At 39.7% G+C, this 14,146-nt stretch overlaps 1 protein-coding gene across 1 annotated transcript in view; it reads left to right on the top strand.

The window, feature by feature from the left end:
- Window positions 1-14,146, top strand: part of scaper (S-phase cyclin A-associated protein in the ER) — a 65,236-nt gene that overhangs the window by 31,519 nt on the left and 19,571 nt on the right. The window contains 5 exon segments of the mRNA XM_034141459.1: window positions 3,712-3,777; window positions 4,487-4,613; window positions 10,971-10,998; window positions 11,001-11,044; window positions 11,047-11,084. Coding sequence (XP_033997350.1) covers window positions 3,712-3,777; window positions 4,487-4,613; window positions 10,971-10,998; window positions 11,001-11,044; window positions 11,047-11,084 — 303 coding nt within the window.

The raw sequence follows: 14,146 nt of genomic DNA, 5'->3' as shown, positions 1-14,146 counted from the left end.
GAAAATCAATAGTAATCAACAAATAGGAGTCAGAGCTGCTGTGTGTCAGAACCTGGACCTGAGCTCAATCTATTTAACTGGCTGTCACAACAGGGAGGGAGAGGAGTGGGAGGAGACACAACGTTGACAATACAGGTTCTGTAGGTGTTATTGATGCAGATTATTATCACCATTCTACTACAAACAGGATGAGAATAAAACAGACAGGAATGTTGCTTACCAAAACAAATTAAATGGTCTCCATCAGACTCAGTCAGTGTCAGAGATATCCTTAACATCATTTAAACATTAACAACAAATATGCGTATAGCCGACGGTAGCCTATGAATAATGAAGCAATATTTTAGAATTTCTTACAAGCCATATGTGTTATGATGTGACAATCGCTGAGCAAGGCACTCAACCCAAAATTGTGCCTCATCGGCAAGTCCAGTATGTTCTGTGTGAGTGTGTGTGCACTCGGGTGAATGAGAGGCATTGTAAAGCAGCTTTGTCCCTCAGTGCAATTTAAGTGCAGTCCATTAACAATATAATGGAGGGTGTGTTGATAATGGGGTCTTAATGGCTGGACATAAGTAATCTAGTTTATACAGCGATCAACTACTGTATAATTTTTTTATCTTAAATTATCATCTATACCCTTTCCATTGCAAAATACCTAAAAAAAAAAAAATGTGTACACTATAAGGGTACAGAAAAGCCAAATAGCTTTTTAATTGCTAGCCTAATAACACTTGTGTTTTATGACAATGATAATCATATTTATTTGGGTATTTAAAAGATCTATTCATGGATTTAGGATCTTTAAATGCCAATTTTGATTTATAAATTGAGGTTACCGTACAGTATTACAGCTTTAAGATTGTGTTTATTATAATAATAATAACACTTGCTGTCTTATCACACAGTCTAATCTCTTATATTTGGTGGTTTATTATTCAGATAATAGTGGTTTCTTTTTAACATCTCACATGATCCATACACTCTTATAATAGTAATAGCGTCAGTTGTGTATATCCTCTGCAAACATTTAATTTACTTGTATTGTTTTGTTTTATCAATTGTAAAGAACACGTAGATAAAAAAAACTAGTAAGAGCTTATTTAGTGAGCAGACCTGTCTTGGAGACCATTTTAGGTGGATCTCTATTGCCAATGTAAGTCTGGAGTGCATTTCTTCAGAGGTCATTGTCCTCCTGTGTAAACAGACTTAATGATCCTAATAGAGCCTCAAACCTCGTATTATTAATGACTTGTGGATTTGACCTGAGTGAGATTTCTAAAGATAATACATTATTATTGTGCTTTTTCTTATTTAAAAAAAAAAAAAAAGAGTTTCAAAAGAGGCTGCAATAGTCTGAAACGTTCTGCTACATTTCTTTATTCTCAGTGCTGCTGTTTTTGGCTTTGTGAGGCTCAGCGGTACTGAGAAAGTGACAACATGATCTGTCTCTGTTCACCATCACTCCTGCACCAGCCCTGCTGAGACTAGCACTCAAAGGCAGCAGGGCTTTCAGGGGTCATAAATAACACAGAGCCCCAGTAAACATAAAGGTGAACCGCTTCACCACCGGGTGGAAACGAACCGTTTTATTGGAACACCGTATGGCGTCCGTAAAACGTGAGTGCCTCTCACTGGGCTTTTCAGCAGGCCAACATGGCAGCCCTGCTCTGCCATAAAGCAGTGAACACACATTTTAACCCACATGTTTGTTTTTGAGGTTTGGCTAACCTCTAATAAGTGTTTTGGGAAGGAGAAAATGCTATTAAAAATTCATGTAAGTAGTCTGTCAGTAAGTGTCAGGATGGGTTCTGAATTTGGAAAGCTCCACTTATGCTCCGTTACGGGCTGCTGGTCTGGAGCTGGCTGCTCGTGGTTCACTCAGCAGGGAACAGAGTGGCCAGTGTGTTGTTGTGTGTGGACCTCAGGTGGTGGTGTATATACAAAGACACTCCTGTATGGCGTATGGTATACAGTATGAGGTGGTAAGCTAGCTCTAATTTATTTTACTGTCTGCTGCCCTAGATTAAGGGGAAAGGTATTGCTTGTAAATGAATTGACATCAATGCACATACAAGCTAAATGGGGTTATAGTACATTGAGTTATTGTAGTAATTTGCATCAATGCACATACAAATAAATGGGGTTTAAGTACATTGAGTTATTGTTGTAATTTACATCACAGCACGTACAAATAAATGGAGTTTAAGTACATTGAGTTATTGTAGTAAAGTATATTTTAAGTTTTTGTTGATTCTCTACTCTCCTTTGTTACCTTTGAACTTATGCCTGGCTCCTTTTACTAAACATATGTAGTCGTCCTGGGTATCAGGGGTTGAGATTTGTTATGTTAAAATGCTTCTAGTATTGCATTATAGATTTTAGCTTTCTCTCATTGCTGATCACAGATATTTATTGCCAGAGGCCCATTTAACAAGGGCTGCTTATGACAATAATGAATTGTTCTGCAATTGCTCCCTGTTTAACCTGGTTGGGTATAAACCTGTCAGAGATTAATATTGTTATATTAGAATGACAAACAGGGCGGATATAGTTCAGGCCCTTCTGAAAGCACAAGTCCCTGCTACTCATTTATCCTTGTCTCAGGACACGAAAAATGACTGTGTCTAGAATGACTGTCATTATTCTTGCTTTTAACTTGGTCTATTGACATTGACGTGTAATGCATTGAGACTGTAATTTTTTCAATTTTTTATTTGAATAGTTATCTGGCTGATTTCGTAGATTGCTTGTTTAAATGTTACCTTCCTTTTATTTATTTTAGTCTTTACAAGAGTTCTATAACGGCTACATTTCTACAGATAATAAATAACCGATTAACATAATGAAAAAAACTTCTACGGTATAACTTAAATCTGTCTGAGCACTAGAACATTGGCGCTGCATAGCAATTCAACCTTTTTTTTTGTAACTTGATGTCCTAGCTGTGAGTTGAGTTATCAGTTGCCTCTAGATGTCTGCCCTTGAATACAAGAGATTGTGAAAAGTGGATAAGGCTTTGGGACTGCTGGGGACAAATCCACCTGTCGTCTTCCAGGAAGTGTTTGATCCTATCAGTGTAGAGATGGGTAACCGGAAGGCGCTCAATCTAACTCTGATCAATAGTTACTTATCATGTCTGGGAAAACCTGAGTGACAGATAGAATCCCCAACCCAATTTCACACACACACACACACACACACACACACACACACACACACACACACACACACACACACACACACACACACACACACACACACACACACACACACACACACACACACACACACACACACACACACAGGTTGAGTTTCTCAGACTGTTGGTGTAATGCCACAGAGATACCAGTCCCCTAATGACCATGACCTTTTAGTAGGTCACACATTCAAAACACGGGTTGCATGCTTGTAACCCCCTTTACTGTTTATTTGACAATGAGTTAGGCGAAGAACTTGAGGCGGATTTTAAAGGTAGAATTAAGTCTTCATAATATGAGTCGATGGCAGCAAAACACTTGTCCCTACTGAGCCGGTGTCTGATTATTTTAAGCCCAGTTACTTGGTGAGTGGCTGACAGGCCAAATAAACAGACTTAGTTTGAACTTTTTCTCTCCCTTTTCACACTTTCATCCGTTGTGTTCTTTACTGACAGGCCAAGCATTTTTTGTCCTGGTATTCAAAGACTTTTTCCGACTCCTCCCTCTGCAGGGCGAAGGAATTCGAGACGACAATGGAGGTTAAGACGCAAGTCCCCGACTCCCCATACAAGGCCAAGTGAGTGTATACCTTTCATATTATTTTATTTTATTTTACTCTGACAAATCTTTTGTGTAGGTTGCTGCTACTATTAACTATTTTCACAATTTATTAATCTTCATCTTTTTGAAGAAGATTCTGAGAATCGAATTTGTTAAATGTTTAACAATTTTCCAAAATGCATGAATAATACTATTTAAAATTAAACTTGTTTATTTCTTATTTAACTGTAAAAAAATCATAATTTACCAAAGATGACAATCTGTAGACTGTTTGGTTTCGGGATGACCAGTAAAAACCTAAATGTACTGTAAGAGACAGCTGGTCAATATTTAAACATTAGAGGCTCAATCATGTTCATTTTAAAACATTTATTTCTTAACAAAATATCCACATTGGTTTTTTGATTTACCCTTTTCAGTGATATTCAGTCCAAATGACAAATAGATTAAGTCTACTCTCATTAAAAAAACAAAGAAAAGCAGCAGTTTCTTATCATCAGAGAAGTTGAAACTGAACTTTATTGTAATGTTTCCTAAAAATGACTAAATCAATGAATTGATCATCCAAATTGTATTTTTCTGTTGATTGACTAATCATTTAACTAGCTAATAGTTTCAGCTCTTCTGTTGTGGATCAAAGATGGCTGAAGAAGCATTGAAGCATGGATACAGAACTAGTTTTAGTAAATGGATTTATAATAAACTGTTGGCTGTTGTGTGTTCAGGTTGCAGCGCCTGGTGAAGGACCTCTTGAAGCAGCTGCAGGGCCAGGACAGCGGCCAGTGGGCCAACAACAAAGTGTCCGGTCTGGACCGAACACTGGGAGAAATCTCTCGCATCTTAGAGAAACAGGTAGAGCAACAAATGCATCACGTAGACCCAGAAAACGTAAGGATTTAGTCATTTGTATCATTTATCGGTGTATTGATTATTTGAAAAGGAATTGGTTTAATCAGCAAAACTTTATTATGTATCTACTACCTTTATTTTCTTTACGGTGAATGTCTATCGCATTGTTTCCAAGTTGCCTGTTACCACTTCACATTTGCTTTGGTGCGTCATGTCTGTTGCACGTCTGTGGACTGAGCAGTCTGCAGCCGTGCACAGGTCATGCCAGCCCTTTGGCATGTCTCGGTGATGAGTTTTGTTTGGCTGTGTCTCTCTGTGTCTCACCCTCCCAATGTAGCGTATCACTTACTCTGAACCAACTTGCCTTTGGTTATTGGGTAATGAAGACCAGATTAACTGTGTTTTCATTGTGCACATGGATCCAATAGAGGAGCTTCCCAGCACGAGAGCAAGCATTGTCTCGTGTCTATGTGGCTTGCTCGACTCAGATGTTTAGACAATAGTAAATTGGATTTCCAGATGAAATGCCATGGATGCACAAGACTTTGAAGCAAGCAAATTTGACATTTTTTCAGAGATTTGGCTTTTCTCTTTTCCGTTCTTTACAGCTGAATAATACAGTGTATAACATTGTCAGATATGATGGCAGACATTTTAAACTACACTTGATTTGAAACATCTGTCCCAGGGGTTTTGTTGCATGACGGGTTTTTTTTACAGTAAAACTCACATCAATTTGAGACTGAGAGGAGGAATTAAAACACCTGCCACCATGTTTATGATGAGGAGAATATACAGCCCCACTTCCTGTAATGAGGCATAAATTTCCCGCCGAGTTGTGGTTCGAGCCATCATAACATCCCACTGTGCATGCCTCTGGGCGTGAGGATAGAGAGATTATGGTGTCCCATCAGTGACGAGGGGGGCGGCTGGAGAGGCTATTACCGAATTTCCCCTGAGAGGCAAAGAAAGAGGTGGCTGAGGTGGGTGGCAGAGCGTCCTGTAAGGAGAGAGGAGGAGACCGGTGTGATGTGAGTAGCTCACAAGCTGTCACTACACGAGAGCTCCTCCCCTCAGCTCCACATACTCCCAGTGGGAGGTCAGAGGTCAGTGGGCCACAGTAGATGTGCTCTATTCAACAGTGGTGTCACTGGGAAGGAGGCAGCTCTTTTTGCTTTGTCTTTCCCCTCGATTCAAAAGCACATGTTTAAACTGTTTTGTCAAGTTCTGCTTTAACAGCTTCTTACTGAAAAACTCACCCAAAGCTAAGTGGAAGAATGTGATTGGCCAATGAGACAGCCTGGGGAGCACTTCCCTCTCTAATCCCTGGACAAAGTCAAATAAATAGGGTCTCCGTCAGCATGGCTGTCTGGCCCCTGAGTCACATCAAGTCGGGACCGTTTAGATTATTTGACCTAACAAGCATCTCTCATGTCATTGACTCACCTAGAGATTTGTTTTTCTCCCCCATATCTGATTCAGTCTCCACTTTCTCTGCTAATTCCTTAGACAACACCCGACACTCCCCCTCCTGCACTGCTGTTTGGACCCCCTCTCTCCTCCCGTGCTTTCTAGGCTACGTCTAGTGTCTGACCCCGATGTGTCTCTCCCTCTGTGGCCTCTAATGGTTTATTTTGTGTCAAACCTGATTTTTTTCTCTACTCTGGGTGATCGAGGATATCAATTTTCCCGATGTGCTGCTCTTTTCTTTCCTTATTATTGAGCACTTGTATTTATATATTGCCCAAAGTGTTTACCGCTGCTTTCAGTTAAAGCCTGTCCAGGAAAGGGCAACATGTATGACAGGTAAGGAACTGTCAGGAGCACCGTGCTCTGAGCGCTAAAGACTTAACTTTTTCATTTGCCAGCTGTCAGAGCGCGGTTGGGCCAACCAGGGGGACTTCTGGGAGTTTTATCAGGGGACATGGGGGGAAGGCTAAGGGCAGCGTGGCAGGATAACAAGGTTTCCTGCCTGGGCCTCCAGCAGACTGACAGATACAGCCCAGATCAACAGTGTCAGAAAATTGTCAAAGACGGCAAAATTGAGCAATAAGCTATTCAGTTTTCCAACATCATACGCAAAATGTTCTTCTGCAATAATTTAATAAGAATACTAGTACTGTGTTGTACAGTACTCATTGTTTTCTGAAAACTGAGGTTATAAAAACAGATGTCGCTATCTGTGAATAATAATAACATATTGTTGGTCTTATGTGTTAGAAATTGACCATCAACAAACCTTTTAAAAGTTTGTATCAGTTAATGTAGTAAAAGTAAAATCAGTTCTTACAAAACCTTAGACTTGTATGCATACTAATCGATAATTATTAAGTTTTTGTAAAAAAAAATCAAAGTTATGTACAGCAGACAGATTCTTTTATTTCTCATCTTGTCAAATTAGTTTTATTTGATATACTGAAGCCCTTCATTAAGTAGAACTAACAAACATTTTTAATATAGAACTTGTGTATTTGCTACTAAATTTACTTGCTTTATTTAGCATAACATTTAACAAAATTATATATATTTATTTAAAAGAGGTAGTGTCAATGTTCCTTTTAGCTTCTTTAACCGACATCTGTCATTATTTTGGACATTTTCTTTGACAAGATTATTGATCTAAAGAATAATGAAATATTGAATTAATCAATCAATTGTTCATTTTATCCTCAATGTTTTCCAACCTCAATATCACTCTCTTTGATGCTGCCTATTTTGATTAATGAGATGATTAAATTAGAAAATTAACCTTTACATCAATGGAAATCAGCTCAAAGTTTTTAGCTCTTAATGTTATTGTATTTTCTTATTGTAGGCTTTCTTTTGTTGCTCAATAACCTCATGTTGGTTTTCCTCACCACAAGACAAATGGAGAGTGAAATACTTCTAAGCTTCTTGGTGTATAAGTTACAACTAGAGGCAGTGTGTGGTTTCTGTGGGAGGTTTAATTCTGCACCACACAGAACTTTGATTAATCTTTGTTCATTTTACAGAATAAACACAGTTTGTGGAATTATCCATTTCCATGTTTGCCCTGCACTCACATGAAATTATATGCCATTATGTCTTGTAAACACACAAGTTTATATCCAACCTTAAAATGTTTACTGCAGCAGCCTTGTTGTGGTTTACAGTGGACTCAGCCCCCGGAGCTTTGTTTACCTCTCTTAAGCTTTCCTATAAAGCTGTATGCACAATGATGAAATTCATGTTAGTAGAGGGTAATCATTGTTAGGTTTTTTTAGTTGTGAAGGAGTGAACTCCTGATTTGAAGTTGCAGTGAGACCTTAATGAACTCTGCCAGTTGTTGTCCATCTGTTGGTGGGGCAGGGCTGAGGCTGTGCCCTCCTCTCTGCTTTAATTAAAGTGTCTGATGGGAGGAGACTACAGAGTGCAATCTGGCTGCTCTGCTGCTCTGCGGACATTGTCGCAGGAACTACCAGCTGCTTCGGGCCTCCCATCAGCTGGGGTAACAATGGTCACCCTGGACAATAATTGAATAAGATTCCCCCTGTTGTATAATTCAGGAGCCATCCTTCTCACTTGTGTCTTAATGCTCTGCCCTTAGTGATGGCTCTTTTTTCCTTTAAGGGAAATTAGTTGCTCATCTTGTTACTGTGTTTTGTTATAGCTTCTGTTGGGGTGTAGCCAAGATCTGACAGATAGGGACTCAAAAGAACACTCCTACATTTTGGCAAATAACCAAATGTTAGCTGTCTTACTCACAGGAAAAATATGAGTTGCATCTATGTGCTTTTAATTTAGAGATACTGAAGGTCCAGTGCATGTTTAGCCTAGTTTTGTGCAAATAATATATGCAAGGGTTAATGGTTAGCCTATAGTAAAAATCAGTTGAGTATGTCACTTTAGTATTTTTCCCAGACCACATAAGAAATTATGCAGTTGTTTTCAAAGGCTACATGTAAGTAGTACTCCTGCATTGAAATTGACATGTAAAATATGTGCAGTGACCCTCTAAAAGTAAAACAAGCTCTCTGAGTCTTTGCATATGCACTGAACAATACTAAACACACACTTATTGATAACTTTTTTTCCTTTTAATTTTCGTTTTTGTCATGTCTTGAACTTCCTTTATGAGAATGTAATTTAAAAAAAGGTTGTTAGCCCTACTGAAGTTTGATAACAACTATGCATCCTAAAGCCCCTTTGGTTTAGTTGTTAACTGTGAGCCTGTGACAACCTTTCTAATTGAGCTACAGTATGTAGCCTCAATGCTGATAGAAGAAACTGATAACTAATCTTCTTATCTAATTTGGTTGCAAACAAGTTCCCAACGTTTTGGGGTGTCCTTTTAAAAACAGTGGGTGGAACCTGGTGGAAACACTGTTTTCATCCTGTTAAGTTTGTATGCAAATGTAGCTTACTGTGTACATTCTCTGTCACTGTAATTACATACAAACATGATGCCTGTTGCACTGTGTGGTAGGGTTTGTATAAAGGATTTGTCATCACTTCATGTGGTTTACCCTCTGCTTGGATAGTCAACTGCTTTTCACAGCAAGAAGATCAACATTGGCCAACCTCAGAGCTGTTTTATTATGCAAAACAAACTTTTACTTGTTTTTGGTGAAATGTGTGTCCTCAATACTCTGGTGCCTTCTTTTTTCACTGTGGACCATTGCATGCATAGACCACCTCAAGATAGTATGTCTGGTAGTTTGAACTTAATCCTCTTCACTTGTATTGTTCCATCATCACAACAGATAAATCTGTCAACAGAGCAGAAAAGGAACTGACTAGCCAAGAAACCCAGCCAGGACTGGGCAGGTCCCAGTTACCCCCTTTAATACCATTTGATAAGCTGCTATGAAAGAGCTGCCTTTTCTCATTTTGCCTAGAAGCTTTTAGGTAGGTGTGTTGATGGGAGGGTTAAGAGAGGGGTTAAGCCAAGCTCAGTGACTGAGACCCAATTGATTAGGCATGGAAATGGCAGCCAGCATACAGAAAGGAAATTATAATTAGGTCCTTTACAAACACTGCTTAGTCTTTGAGACATTTCTCATCAAGTTGAAGGCATGGGTTCTTTGGCATGTTTGATAAAAAAAAATTGTCACCAACCTTAAATGATTGTTCAGTGTGTCTTCTGTGTGTCTAACACCGGAATCGAGAAGCAGTTACCTCAGCAGCGGGAATGAATGACAGATGAAGAGCTTATCTGTAATTTGGTAAAGCGCTTCTCTCTCTCTATGTGTTCAGGCTTGTTGGCAACTTCCCATCTGCGGAACAAAAGCACTGTGAAGTGGCTGGATTTTAGTGCTGTCACAGCACTGACAAGCCTGTAACCTCATTAGCTGTAGGAGTGACCTGCAGTGTAACACGGCCCCCTGTGTGAAGAAGGCCCTCCATCAGCAGCTCCCCTCCAGCTCCGCTCCTCCTGTCCACCCGGGCACAAACACGCCAGAGAGTCAGCCGCGCTCCTGGCTTTGTACTTGTTGATTTATAAGACACTGTGCAACAACATCTGACTTACGGCCAAATATTCTATCATCCCAGGACAGCAGGACCTAACTATTAACATATGAACATAATTCTACAGACTGGACTGACTTTTCCCTCTTCTAAGTATTTTTATGATTTATATGTCATGCCTGAATAGGGTTGAACCATGAAAAGTCTCTGAACAGGATTACATAGCTCTTAAATCCCATATTATCAACTTGAAATCTAGTGTTTTTCTGTATCCTATCCTAATAGAGGGATTGTCCTAAATGTGTAGCTCTCCACTTGCCCCCTTCTTTATTTGGCCAAGTGGTATTTTCTCAGTTTTATTCAGTCTTTGGACATCCGTTGAGAGACCACCCCAGTGCTAACTAGAGCCTGTAGAGCATTTGCCTTTCACTGAAACTTGACTGTTGTGGGGCGGAGTCGGGTTGTGCACTTTGAGATTAAACAGGAATACCTTTGGGATCACTTTGTTTCAGATTTCAGTCCCTCGCCCCTGTAGGAGAAAGAGAGGTTCCCTCTCTGATGAGAGCCATGTAATCCCCCGCCCAGCCTGTGGCTTGTCGCTCCCTGACTGTACCTCTGTTTCACCATCTCGCTTTCTGGTCTGATGGGCTTCGGAGGGAGGTGCGTGTGGAGGGAGGAGGGTAGGGCAGGGATGGAGGGAGAGAGGCAGAGAGGAGAGATAGAGAGAGAGAGAGAGAGAGAGAGAGAGAGAGAGCTATAGCTCTATCTCTCTATCTCTCTCTCTGAGCTTCTCTCTATCTCGCCTCTATCTATCCTCTCTTCATCTGCTTATCTCTCGCTCTCTCTGCCCTCTCTTCTTCTCTCTCTCTCTCTCCTTCATCTCTCTCTCTCTCTCTCTCTCTCTCTCTCTCTCTCTCTCTCTCTCAACAGCACAATGCAGACCATTGGCCTTCGGTTGGCGCGGCCTGTCGGCTCGGGAACAGATTCTGCAGGTTGTCACTGCTTGGCTTCACACCCACTGGCAGTTCCTCGTATTCCTCTAAAGTGAGTACTGGTTACCCACATTCAAATACTTACATCATACCATAAATAGATTACTTTAAAAAAGAGGGAAAGCATGCTCTGTATGCCCTTCAGTTTATTATCATGACTTAATCACGTTTCTGTTTCAAGCCAGCAGGGTGAGCTGTCTCTTTAGCACATGATACGAATAGTTTGATTTCTGAAACCAGTTGTTGTTTAGATCAGTCGTGAGATTAGCCATGAGTTCTCTAAGTGAAAGTCTAAATTTAGGTTCATTGTCAAGGTGAAAACAGGTGTAGAGTGATGTTCTGCATTGACAGATATTCCCTGTGAGCCTGCATGTATGATAAACAGCACCTGCATGATGCCCCACTGAAAATAACATCACATATATCCCTCTTAATAATAATGTTCTCTAATATAAATCAATTATCTGATGCAATCTTTTCTTACACTTAATACATCAAAAGCCACTATCAACAATTTACATAAATAAATTATGAAAACACAAAAGAAGAAAAAGTCAAATATGTGTACTTATAACTTTATGAATAGTAAACTATATTAAAAAAAAAGTAAAACTCGAATTGTTTATTTATGACTGATCTTAATCGTTGCCAAAACTGTAAGCACAGTTCTACTTCTCTCTTTGTATTCGTACAAACACACTTGAGGTGGAAATGTTGAAAGAATAAAAATGGAAATAGTAGATTTTCATTTTTGCGTTTCTGAGGAGCACTCATACTGTTTAATGTCTGTCCACTCGGTGCTGTATACATTCACCAGGCCTCAAACAGCTGTTACAGTCCTTCTTCTCAAAGACTTCTCTTTGACTGTATTCTTTCTCTGACCCTCCTGACAACACACTTCTCTCTCTCTTTGTCATTGTGTTTGCAATTGCCCAAAGTGAGTGAGCTAATCTCAACTAACCTACTTTATCCTTGTATATAATTGCTTCATCTCAATAAATATCCTCAAATGTATTAATGAGTAACAGCACTGCCCTTCTAGAAATGGAGAGTGTTTCCATTTCCGTAATCAATTTGTGTCCCTTCTTTTTTCTCTCGAAACACAAAAAGCACATGTGTCCCATCTATCATTTAGAGTGCAGAGTATTTCTGAGTTGTGGGTCTGGTGTGTGCACAGCCTGCCAGTAGATAACCTCAGAGAGGCTGCTGTACTCACTAGTGGGACTCTGTAATGGACTCGAATGGCCTTGCACTCCCATTCATTAGCATTTACTGGTCTCTGAATCTCTGCTAATGGACAAATGCTTCTTATATTTATAAGGCTTTTAAAGGGCATCACATGTATATTGATTTTGTTGTACTCTCTCTTCCTCAATCATTGTAATCTGAGGGAATTTCAAGCAGACTTCTGATTTGGAAGAAATGTTATTATCTTAAATGGAGCGACTGTCTTTTGGACAAAGCGTTTGTTTGCAGAGTTTGTTTGCACATCCGTGCATGACGCCGTGTTGGCTTAAGTGCAACAATACTTCCTTGGCTTTTAAGACTTCTTTTGACATGTTGCCGTGGTGAAGGATCATCAGGTGAAGACTAAACTCTCGTCTTTCTGTCCTATGCACGCTTACACAAGCAAACTGTGGAGTGAGTTATGAGGAAACAGCAGACACACTACGGTGTTCAAGGCCTAAGAGCTAAATGCAGTAGCATCTTTAGAAACAAGCCTGATGCATGGTTCATCGGCTTCCCTATCCCTTAGTCTTATGATGATAATACTGATGGACCCTTGAGAGCTTTTCCAGCTGAGAGCCGAGAACTGAACCGGAGATAAGCCCCTGATGAACACATCAATCCAGCACCATGAGACATTCATCCTGACCACGTATATTCTTTACAATATGTTCTGTAGTGAGGATTGATAAATAGTGTATATATAACAGTACAGTTGTAAGCTACAACCTGGTATGTACATTATAGGTAGTTTATTTTCGTGGATTCATGTTCACCTTTCAACATTTCATAATTCAAAAATAATTTCAGACTTTTTTGTTGAGTGTTGGAAACCGTGTAAAGAGCAGGAGAGATCACACTTCAACCTTGTAGTGGTCCTCGGTCAGGTCGGTGTAGTCTGGAGCTGGTGACGAGATGCAACACAAGGACGCAGGCCGACTGTCTACTTATCACCATCCGTCATCTGGATGGCTGTGTGGCCTAATGGGCTGCTATGCAGACGCTCACCCCAGAGTGCGCTACATTATCTGTTTACAGTGATGCTGCTGTATTGATCACCTCCTCCTACCAGATAAGCTGAGTGATTTACAAAAAAGGCAGCTGCGGAGATGCTCCTGCCATATCTCTCCCTGGGGAGGCTGATTCCATATTGTTACCATTACATTAATGAGCTAATTCCTCTGCGAGGCTCCGCTAATGTCCTGGTGTAACCCTGTGGTCACTGGAATGTCTAGATCAGAGTTTATGCAGCCACTATCATTAGCTTCAGCTGGAGCGATGATGTCTCACAAAACACACAACATCCCAAAAGTTTGCATCTAGTTGTTTTTTGTGAGCAAAACTCATTTTACTTAATATTCATTTTAAAAGTGAATTAGATTGTTCTTATGTTCCTTATTTTTCTCTGAAATCCATACTCATGGCCTTTATTATTTATGAGCGGCAATTTACTATTAATCTGTCGATTACTCTCACAAGTCATTGTTTCATAAATATCCGAAGATGGTAAAACAAAGTTGTCAACCCTAAGTTCCCAGAGCTGAGGGAGACGTCTACAGATTTGTTTTATACAGTTAGCACAACCAAAACTATAAGATATACAAAAAACTGCCATTGAAAAAATCATCTAAGTAAATCAGTAACTATTTGACACACTGAGACCAGTGAATTGTTGGCATTTTTTAAATTGATATTCTATTCATATTTTTATTAAGGTGAACTAAATATAAATGAATACTTATATATGTAGTGTTGTACTATAGTTGATCTGTTTTGACCCCGACCCCTGAACTAGTAAAGACAAAATAAATAAAGGGACCAATTCTGGTTTGACGTTCGGTATTTTGGTTTGAAGAAATATATATATAACATTTTAACAACTTCATA

The sequence above is a fragment of the Trematomus bernacchii genome, unplaced genomic scaffold (assembly GCF_902827165.1).
Source record: "Trematomus bernacchii unplaced genomic scaffold, fTreBer1.1, whole genome shotgun sequence".
Lineage (NCBI taxonomy): Eukaryota > Metazoa > Chordata > Actinopteri > Perciformes > Nototheniidae > Trematomus > Trematomus bernacchii.
Note: the sequence above shows the minus strand (reverse complement) of the source record. Positions and strands in the feature narration are given on the sequence as shown.